Below are 11,094 nucleotides of genomic sequence, written 5' to 3' on the forward strand. Positions count from 1 at the left end.
ATTAGTGTTTTTTATCCATCCTGCTGTGCGTTAACCATCTAACATGTAACTTCTGGAGAGGCTTTGCTGAAGAAAATGTTAAAACAGTCTGTTTCTACACTGTGAAGTAACTCACTCACGGCCTGTACGTACCCCGTGGAGTTGCTTTACAGAAATAATGAATCATAGGTCATAAAGAGGCATCATTTTTAATTTTAACCAGCTTTGTAACCTGAAAAAAATCCCTTCCCAGGAGCTTTAAGAAATACACTTGTATGTTTTCCTCCAAATGAAAGTGACGATTTGCTGACTCCATATTTTTCTGTTTGCATCGTTCTCCTCTTCCCACTTCTCTCCGTCTCATTGAACTCGGGGGGAGGGCAAATCCAAGACAGGACATGCGTATTACATGTTTTCATTTGCTCTCATATACGCCTGAATAGTGAAACAATCCCTCTTTTCATGCCCATGGTTTCATTCAGTGGGTGGCGAGAGCACCACTATGATTGAGGATGAGGGAGCTGGGTGATTTTTTTCCAAGGTGAGCACCTCAAGGGAGATGACTGCTCGCTGCCATTAGTTTAAGTGCTGGAGTGTCAGTTAACTCGACACTGGCAGCAGGAATACTTAATGCCAGATGGAGGGAGCTGTCCTTGAAGTCGTAACAAGCAGGCGCAAAGAAACAAGCCTTTATTCAGTGTAAGAGAAGGTAGAAAAAATTGATAACTTAGCAAGGTTACCACAAAGTGTATGTTAAATCCCACATAGGAAAAGGGGGGATAAAGCAGATTGAAGGGGGTGAGGGGGCAAAAGTCCAAAGTGGATAAAAACACAGTTTAGATGTTGCTGACTGTAATTTTTGATTGCGTTCAGAATATGCTGGAATATTAAACAAAGCAGTGGTTGTCACGCTAAAAGGTCCAGCTGCTTAAGAGGTGTCAAATTATTGTACCTCAGCTGGATACATCAGTGTTGGAAGCCAGGGGGTGAGAAAAGAGCCAAACCCAGCAGACTTTGGCACATTTGTCCTTTACCGCTGGCACGGATGAGCCACGCTGTGAGGCTTCAGGGCATCGATAGGCCCCCGGTGTTTAACTACCCAAAACTATGAGCTGCCACAAGATCCCAACCATCAAGACTACCTCCTGGAAGGACAGTAAACATGACGACAAGTGCTTTTTCCACATAGTGCAGACCCTGGTCCCACGATCAAAGAGTTCTGATGTGGGTCCAGCTAAAGGGGAGTCCATTCAGGCAGCCAGGCGGTGTGAGGCCCAGAAGTTTCAGTTTTCAAGATTGAATAAATAAGATCATATCAGCAGAAGTACCAGGTTTTTGGGGAATGTGTTCTGGCTGCAGTAGAAACAGAGCTGAGAGCTATTACTTAAAATAACTTGACACTAGAAGGACCAGTAAGGAAATTACAAACACAGTCATGTCAGTCTCTCAAAGCACCTCACACATAGGTCCCCAAAGAGATCTACTGTCAGCTTTCAGACAATTAACTCCCTTTTCTATTCAGATATACCTGATAATTAAGCCTGAGTCATGCAATTTAATGCTGAATCCACTGCCCCTTGATCTGGCACTTTTGCTCTGGAGTGCTGCTAAATGTCAAATATATAACTATACTCTTCATTCATTAGGTGTGGTAATGCTTATGCTCCTTAATGATCGATCCTTGGCTCTGTAAGTCCAGAGCCTGCGCCATCAGGAAAGAGAATAAAGAGTGTAAGGTGCATCACATCGTAAACATCACTGGTGGCCTCTGAGAAATCGTTGGCTCTCCCATACATATCTGGTACCAGTGTTCAGCCATGTGGACAGAAAACTAAGCAGGGGCAGGTCTGTTGTGAGATTGAGCCAAGTTAAGCACGGAAATGTTTCTTTCCTGCTGGCTCAAAAGTCTGGCAGTCACCTGTGTAAGGCTGTCCTCTCTTTAAGTCGTTAGCCACTAGCCATTCAGTTCAGTCATGTCAGAAGCTAAGAAACAGACTCACCCTGTGACAAATCACAAGTCAGATTCGCAGTACATCTTACATACTGCGTGACCGACGTCTCGAACTGTGAATTAGATCAGGTGACTGTAACCATCAGTTGCTGGAGCAGAGACTTTACATATTAAATCAACCTTGATGTTTTATGTCAGCAGATTACATTTTGGCCCATTTCATCTTGTACCCCAATGATCCAACATGGCATCATATTGGTGCCCTGTTTCAGACTTACCTGAAGGTCTTGATTCACTACTTGGAAGTTCAAACACAGTTATGTTTGTCTGAAGTTCAGTGAGGACATGAGCAAGTGTGTCTGCACTCAATGGCCAAAGAAAACGGGAAAAGCTCAAATCATAACAATAATGCAAATACACGAGTACTTATGATACAAACAGGCAGGTAGCCAAACAAGGATAAGTGGGACAGAAATGTCTACAGCTTAACATGTTCTCCTGAAAGTGCAGTTTGGATTGTCAACAAATGAAAATATACTGAGTACTTCTAGATTGCTGTCTGTTGGCCAGAACACACTGATCTCAGCTCCTATGACATATGCTGCTACAGCTGCCCGCATCCTAACCTCCTCTTTACACAGGAAACTGCCCAGGACTTGATCTTAATTAGTTTGGCACCATGTAATAACATCCTTGAGGATTAGAGATTGTTGTGATGGATTAAAGAAGGAAAGCTGGCCTTTCTCATTTTCAATGGTATAAAAAATGCTCTAGTAGAGTAAAACTCTTTAATGTGATTTAAAATATTTCTGTATTATACTTTCTATTGAATTAAAATCTGGACGTTGAAAAAAAACATATACAGTGTTACAGAACTGTGACCATAAGCTGTACAGAAATTTCATAACTCAAATTAAGTTCACAAGTTGGTGTTTTGTTGTGTCAGTGGAATTGAATCAGACATTCCCTGGGTGGTAAAGGTTGAATTTTTCTAGGCTACTTCTGTGGTCGGCTCAATTGGGATTTTAAACCTCTCAAAATCCAAGATAAACGTGGCTGAGGAGACCACATTCAACTTTTTTTTCCTAGTGATCAGAAATCTACTTTTAGACTGTGCGTGTTTCAGTTTATGTCCACTTGAGATCTTTTCAGACAGCTTTAGACATATGATAATTTAGCTGTCAGTGCAACTACGCTTTAACATTTATTGTCCTATGTTTTTTTTCTCTTTCTCCTGCTACTTGCTCTATTTGTACTCCAGATTAGGTTTATAAAATGTTGTTGATTTTTCTAACTCGGTGACATTGGTTGGAGCAATTCCATTTTAAATGAACCCATTCTGAAAATTTGAATGTTGACGATAAAAGAGCAAACTTTGATCATTTTTCAGAGGCCATGACTGTTATGCTTAAAGAGGCACTCTCTGTGATTCTTGGCCCAAGGCTTATTTTCTGTATAAATTACACACAAAGAAAGCTTAAGAGGTGTTTCTCAAGGGCTCACATTTTTTGCCTACACTCCACTGGCAAATGCACTATGGAAAAGCTGAACTACACTTTAAGTGCTGTATTTTAATGTGGTTTGGAGCAGAGGTTGGGATCAATTGCTCGGTTACTCCAGCAGCATCCCAGAAAGCCAGAGAGTGGCAGGTCTGAAGGACAGGTGGGGAGCCGCGCAGTGCCACCTCAAACCACTGTCCTTGTGTCAGGAGGGAAAGCTCACCACAGTGTTGAGACATGCTCATAGACTGCAGACAGGCAGGAAGTAGTCAAACACTACCATGTCTCTGTGACAGGATAGGGCTGCACCATTATTTTTAATTCCTACTTATCTAGCTATCACCTTTTTTATATTAATGAAACCATTTATTTATCTAATACAATTTTTTTTAAAAAAGCCTGGCATAAGTCTGACTCATTACCCAAACTGTTTATTAGTTCCAGAATTCAGTAACATGAAATCAAGTCATAGCTCAGCACAAAAATAAAGGTGATGCAGATATGTTAGCTTAAGATCTTCAAATGTCTTAATTTGAACAAAACTTTCTGTTGCTAAAAGTTTTAAAGTTTGAAAAATTTCAGACAGAAAACTGGCAGATGGTTGAATATTGTCTTCTTCTCCTGCAGAAGCTCAGCTTTTAACCCAAACCAAAAAGTGTGTTCACCCTCAGTTTAGTATCCACATTAGTTACCTGTTGTTTTCAGAATTGATTTAAAGAATATCTTCATCCCTTTAAAGGCACTAAATGGGCTTTCCCCTCAATTCATTTCTGAGCTTGTATCCCTCTATTAGCCAAGATGCAGTCAGAGATCTTCTGGCAGAACTCTACTGGCTGTTCCAAGGTCGAAACTAAAAACTAAAGATGACAGGGGGTTTGCTGTTGGAGCACCTTAACTCAAGAACAGCCTGTCAGAGGGAATCAGACTTGCACAGTCAGTCCTTTGTTTTGATTTCTCATCTCAAGACACAACTTTTTACTGAAGCCTGTATTTTACATTTTATTTTATTTTTGTATTTCACCTATTAATGTTGCCTCTTGCCTTTATTGATCTTAATGTTACATATAAAGTGTTAAAAAAATTGTTATCATTTTGTTGTCTGTTTTCAGTGATCCCATTATTCCTGTTGTGTAAAATGTGTTTACTTCATTATTGAACAAATTTAACCCTCAAATAGTCCTTGACTGTATCTTTTGAATAATATGGCTCATGCTGCCCTCTACTGTTAGAAGAGCAGGTATAATGTGAACAGCTTCTCTTACAGTCACAACACTGTAACATAGAAACGAAAGGGTGACATGTACGACGTTGTTATTACGGTTGAAACCATTAACTTTATATATTTCTATAGTCTGTGTTTGTAACGAATGACAGGCTTCAATTCAAGCTGGACAGACTGAATTAATATCAGTACGCGAATCAACTGCCGGTGCCCTTAAACCGCTGCTCCCTCATCAATAGCGACTAAAGGGAACCATTTAAACTCGCATTACCGTACTAAAAAGAAACATCTAAGTGTAATTCATTTGTTTAGTCGTAATATTTTTTTAAATAATAATGCATTTATCGTACGATAGTGAAGACACTGTCGACGGGATTTGTGCAGAACCGTTATCTAAAGACAGCCTGCGGTTTCTTTGTGGCGGCGGCCTGCCAGCGTTCCATTCATAGCCAGCCAATCACAGTGAGGCTTACTGGCATCGCTCATCCAATAGCGGGGCTGTTTGTTCTGTGGCCCTGTCGAGACCGCGGACCGACTGAAGCAAGTTGACCGGTTTGAAGCTAAGCTAATTCAGTGATACATTATCTAGTTTATTTAGAATTTTGCATTGAATCTAATTGAAATATACCAGCGCGTATGTGTAACAAAAATCAGAATTACATGTGAGTATTTTTATTATTGGGCTAACTCACAAAATATAGCGCTTATTTTGGCAAACCGTTTCTGTCCTGCTAACAGAATTGGCGGTAGGCGCCAGTAGTGTTTGACAACAGCGTTAGTCGGTCACGCTCCCGTTGTTGTTGTTGGCAAAGCGAACGCGCTAATTTCCTTTCGGTGTGGAAAAAAAGAACAACAAAGCTCACGTTTACAATATTGAAGGCAAACATGGCAGAATTTCTCGAAGATCCATCGGTCCTCACGAAAGATAAGCTGAAGAACGAGCTAACTGCCAACAATGTACCACTTCCCAGCGGAGAGCATAAAAAAGAAGTGTATGTGCAGCTGTATCTGAAAAACTTAACCATACTGAACAACAAGAAGATTCCGCCCGCAGACACTTTTTCCAGCGACGAGGAGTTACCTGCACCTGTGGTTTCCAACAAAAGTCGCTCTGGAAGAGTAAGTCTTGTTTTTTTCTTCTTTAGCAATGTGAAGCTTTCTGCGGACAGCTGACAAGTGATGCTGTGGTGATGAAATGCTGACTTGAGGTATTAAACTATCACATTTCTGCAGAAAGCTACAAAAAAGACTGACAAGCCCCGCTCAGAGGATGTGGAGGTGACGGAGCTCACTGATGAAGATTTAAAACAACAGTTGGCCAAGCATGGTGTGGACTCTGGACCTATTGTCGGTGAGTAACTGTAGAGTTGCGTCTGACTCTAGTGAAAACAAATTCATTTTTTTATGTTTTTAGTTTAGTCAACATTTATACATAAACGAATTCAAACCCATCCATTGTCCCTTATTTCCCCCCACAAGACCAAGAACACACCCTGAACCATGAGTATTGAAGACAATCTAGGAAGAGGAGTAGACTGAAAATAAAATTAATCAATGAATTAGAGCTGAAACGATTCCTCGAATGATTTGAGGTACTCGATTACAAAAAATACTCGAGTAATTTTCTCTGCCTCTAGGAATCGTTTAACGTATTTTAAGAGAGTTTTCAGACCCCTCAAGCTACCTCTTATACAAAATTGCAACTAGCAACAAATCTAGCTTCTTTTCTGGAGTTTGGAGACTAATGGGTCATTTTTAAGAAACAGGTGCCGTTTGGGTCCGCAACATTTGATGAGATGTACAAGGCACAAAAAATGTGTCAAAGTGTGTTTACAAATTTTGGAGCTACCAAAGCAAGTGCTCTTACTGACATGCTGTATCAGAAAATTCTATTTCTTAAAGAGAAAAATTTTCATTTGAAAAATAACTGCTCTTTAACTAAACAAAAATGTATTTTATCAGATTACTCGATTAATTGATGGGATTTTCAGTAGAATACCAGAATACTAAAATATATGATAGCTGCAGCCCTACAATGAATGATGGTGAAATAAATACAAATTAATATGAAAAGATTAAATGATATGTATTTACAAGTAAATCATGAAAGAGTGAGACAAAAGAATCCATCAAAAAATCATTCACAGCAGCAAGAGGCCAACTGCGTGAGCATTAATTGGATGGCATCAGAGAGTAGTGTTAGGTTCAATAAAAGATTTAAGTTATCTCTGAGTTGAAAAGTTTATTTGATTCAGCCAAAATAATACATTTTATTAGAATTTCAACAATATAAATTCATTTTTGTGCTACAGTTCAGAAAAAAAAATGTAAGAATTGTTTTTCTCAGTCTGAGTTTAACTACTCTTCTTTTCCACTTTGGCTTCTTTATTTTGTTTCTTCAGCTACTACCCGTAAGCTGTATGAGAAAAAGCTGCAGAAGCTCTTGGACCAGCCTCCAGCTGAACCTGAAGCTCCTACAGATGTCACAGCTCTCCCGAAGGCAGATAGTAACCAGAACGGCAACACAAACTCTGACCATTACAGTGACAAGGAAGATGGTAAGATCTGTTTACATATCCCTACAGCATGTATTACACCCTACCCAGTCAGACTTCTGCTAGCAAAGAATCGCAGATGAAATACCGAAGAAATAATAATAAAATATTGCAGACTTTCACTGATTTTTACTTCCCTTTGATTTTCAGAGGAGATTGCTACACCTGAGCCAGAGCCAGTTCCTGTGGTTGAAAAGCCTGTGAGGAGCAGGGGAAAAGCCCCAGTTACCGTAAGAACCAGCAGCAGACGACAAACCAAGGTGAGGCAAATTTTGCCTTTTACAGTTTTTTGTTGTTTTTTTTTTTAAACAGCAGATTCATGTTTTTAATTTGTGTGAACATGTTATGTTACTACAATTAAAGGTGGTGGAGGAAATAATCACTGAAGAAACCCCAAAGAAAGCCAGTGAGAGTGTTGTTGAAGACATCCTTGCCAATGAAATAAGCACACCAACAGGCATCAGGTAACAGCTGATCATGGTTTTTGTGCGTCTGTGTATTTTGTACACAAACATCTAACATAACTGTTGCTGCGAACGTTATTTCTTTTCCAGAAACTTCCCTGATTAGATTTGCAACAGAATATTAAATCCTTACTCTGCAGTGGTAGCTTTCATGCTTGGTGCTTAAGATGATCTATAATCTTGGATGGGTTTATGGTAAAGCCTGTAAAGACTGTTGCGAAATCTGCACCAAGTAAAGAGGCAGTCAAAATCCCTTTCAAAATCAAGTTTACACCTGTTGTGTATGAGAGTTTCTGTGCTTAGATTTAAGTTTATTATTTATTCTTTTCTCTGCTTAGTGCGACCTGCAGGCGTCCCATCCGAGGTGCAGCTGGTCGGCCATTAAAACCTAGTGATTACTGGCTGGATGAGTCCCGTGTGCAACACAGCATCCTCTCAGAGAGTCGCTCTTATTCTGAGTCTCTGTCCAGAGTTGGCAGCACCACTTCTTCAAGCAAAGTGCAAACACGACGAGGCTTCTTGTCTATAGTGCTAAAGCTCCTCCTCCTTGTTGTATTGGTTGGTTCTCTCTACTATGCCTATCAGAACCTGGATGCAGATCAGATCAACGCCCTCAAAGGCCTCTGTGACAGCGTCATTGTCCCCCTTCAGGGCTTTGTGAATGATGCTGCCACCTACCTGGGCATTGGTAGCAGCGCCACCACAGAGAACCCCAGCGAGTAAATGCTCTCTGTGGTCTATTGCCATGCCCTCCCCACCTCCTTGCAGCCTGCCACAGCACACCACAACTCAAGCAGTAAACTTGGCTCACTTCTGCTTTTTACCGACATGGACGAACAAAGTACAAAGATTTAATTGGACCGATAAACTCTTCCTCTTTGGGCTCAAGCTTCCCTCACACCTGAAGAGGAATCAGTAGCGTCAGGATTACACCGTTTTGTGGCAGTCGAAAGAGACTCATTTTATTGTTGATTTATTCTGTGCATTGTTTGTGTCATTGTGTGTATTTAACCCATATATGTAGAAACGTGCAGACAGGGAGGCCAGTTTACCCGTGCATGGTTGTAGTTTATGAAGGTCATACTGTAGTTTCTAACTCTGTGCCAGGTGTTTTTCTGACTTTGAAGTGCCTGGACACTGTTAGCACTTAGTGCCCTCCTATTTTGAGCACAAGACAGTGCTTCTTCTAAAACCAGAATGTCTACAAGTGTTTCTGTATGAATTACAACATTTGCTCCATAGCTATAGAGTTTGAGTGATTCATTATTTCTTTGGTGCTCAGGTCCATTCACCCTGCTTTTTTTTTTTTAGAGATGTGGTCTGAGCTATGAAGAGACATGTGGTGTAATCAGGTCACATCACTGCATGAGGAAAAAAACAATTCTTAGTCTGTTGAAACATTTTTCAATGGCTGATCACTGCTGAACTCACTGTAGGCCGATGTGTGGCTCTATGATGACTAAATTGAAGGTTTCAGGTGGTTTTATATTGTAATCATGATTTGAGTTCTCACTGCGTTGAGAATGCAAGTTACTGTACGCTGAAGTTAAACAGAAACATAAATTTGAAAGACTTAATTTTAAATAAACCTGTTTTAATATGATCATTCAGTTATTTGAAAACACTCTTTGAGGAGCTGAATTTACAGTGTTCATGTATTAATTTTCCAGCCCTGCCAGTGTGCCCATTTAAGTTTACATGCTTTGAGTTTTTGTGCTCTGTCGTGCTTTTTGTTGTTGATTTTTTTTTTAATTAGATTTCTGATCCTTCAGTCCTATGTACAGGATTGGCTGATGCAGTGCACCCACATAGCCCACCTCACTGGTTGCATGTGTCCAAACGTGGCAGATCTGCAGAGAACACACAGGTTCAAAGTTAATACATAAATAGTAGTTGCAAATTATTTTTTAAACTTTAGACTACTTCCTCCTGTGAAATTTACCACAATTTAGACAATGTAGGTTACTGTGAATAGGGGGTGTCGACACATGGAAAGCTAGACATTAGTATTCACTGGAGGTGATGTGGGGAGTGGGGAGATTTCTAGGGCATATTTTGTTTCTATTTTGATATTTTTCTAAAGTGGTGTGTTCAACTTTTTATAGCACAGATAAAAGTTACTTTTGAAAGCAATATGTGATACATGCAAATGATACTGTATCTTAATCTGAACTTTTAACTGACTTAATACAAGTAATTCATCATCAGGCAGCTCTCCCACAATGGACAGAAATGACAGGGGTTATGTGGGTAAGGATTTGTAATCTGTTTATTTATGATAATGTAGGCAGTGTATCATAAAATAAACTTGGTTGTTGCCATGTTGTTTTTTCCTCTGCCTTCTATTGAAACCTCTGCATCTATTAAGGGAGTTACTAATGTTTCTGCACTTGGAGATTTAATTGAAAAAAATGTGTAATACTCATCCACAATCTAAATTTAAGCATTATAACCTTAATTTACCCATTCTTTTTCTAAGTATGGCAGAGCACTTGCTCTGTAATCTCATGATAATGAGTAATTTACGGTTTTAATCTCTAACCTTATGGTAACAAAGCTCATTGTTTCACTATAATAAGTTCATCTCATTATCTTCAGATATCACTTCATTTCAAGGGTGACAAAGAAAATACAGTAATCCAGCTAGATCAAAGTATTTCATGCAGCCAGTGTCAACTACACTGATGTAAACTGAGTCTGTTTCTATGCTTTGTGCTTTTGCAACTCTGGGTAGCAAATAATGATAATCTGTTTAGAAAATAACACATTGTCACAGGAGAACACGCATGCCTGATTTGGGATTTGATATTGAATTCAGAGTGCATACTGCAGGTTATTTATTAATTTTTTAAATTAACATTTAACATTGTCTGGTAGTTGCTATATCAGGGGGGTGTTGTGTTTTCTGACTCAGCTTTGATCCAACATAATGGGTGGTAGTGAGTGAGAGCTAGGTGGCCCCATTCTCCACCAGAACTCACACCTCTACTCAACTGTTCTCCTATGGCTGTTCCTATTCCTCCTAATCCTGCCATGTTCCTGTTCTCTATCTTGCCAAACAGGTTCATAATTATTGGTCTGAGGACCATCATATGAATAGGAATACAGATTATCTTCCTCTTTTATTAACAGGGTTGACAGTTGGATCCTATTTGTTAATGTTAAACAGAGACAGAATCAGTGGGACTCCCCTCTGACGTCATGTTTTAGATACGGAAATAAACGTATTAAAATGTCCAGGAGACCCTTTGGTTTGATAATTTCAAAATTTCTTTCAAAATTTGTTTCAGAAATTTTACAATAAATTGCTTAACTGTGTCTTCAACCTGTATGATAAATAATAATAACAATAATAATAATACTAATAATAAACTTAAAAGTCCAAGTAACAATTGCAAGTTATCTATCACAAAACAGCTTTACA

General features: G+C 39.4%; 1 protein-coding gene across 1 annotated transcript; it reads left to right on the plus strand.

The window, feature by feature from the left end:
* Window positions 1–5,114: 5,114 nt before the first annotated feature.
* tmpob (thymopoietin b) lies at window positions 5,115–9,993 on the plus strand. Its single transcript, XM_074678509.1, has 6 exons — window positions 5,115–5,770; window positions 5,885–6,002; window positions 7,054–7,209; window positions 7,357–7,466; window positions 7,570–7,670; window positions 8,009–9,993. The coding sequence occupies exons 1-6, from the start codon at window positions 5,537–5,539 to the stop codon at window positions 8,391–8,393; spliced, it is 1,104 nt and encodes a 367-aa protein (XP_074534610.1). The 5' UTR covers window positions 5,115–5,536; the 3' UTR covers window positions 8,394–9,993.
* The last annotated feature ends 1,101 nt before the right edge of the window (window positions 9,994–11,094 follow it).

The sequence above is a fragment of the Halichoeres trimaculatus genome, unplaced genomic scaffold (assembly GCF_033239565.1).
Source record: "Halichoeres trimaculatus isolate MK-OKI-2021-1 unplaced genomic scaffold, fHalTri1.1 fHalTri1_scaffold_10, whole genome shotgun sequence".
Classification (NCBI taxonomy): Eukaryota; Metazoa; Chordata; class Actinopteri; order Labriformes; family Labridae; genus Halichoeres; species Halichoeres trimaculatus.

What these genes read in the sequence shown, in the direction of transcription:
- tmpob (XM_074678509.1), top strand. Translation starts at nt 5,537, where the DNA reads ATGGCAGAATTTCTCGAAGATCCATCGGTCCTCACGAAAGATAAGCTG. An exon ending in TTACAGTGACAAGGAAGATG is followed by an intron (nt 7,210 to 7,356) that starts GTAAGATCTGTT and finishes TTTGATTTTCAG; the next exon opens with AGGAGATTGCTACACCTGAG. An exon ending in AGCACACCAACAGGCATCAG is followed by an intron (nt 7,671 to 8,008) that starts GTAACAGCTGAT and finishes TTCTCTGCTTAG; the next exon opens with TGCGACCTGCAGGCGTCCCA.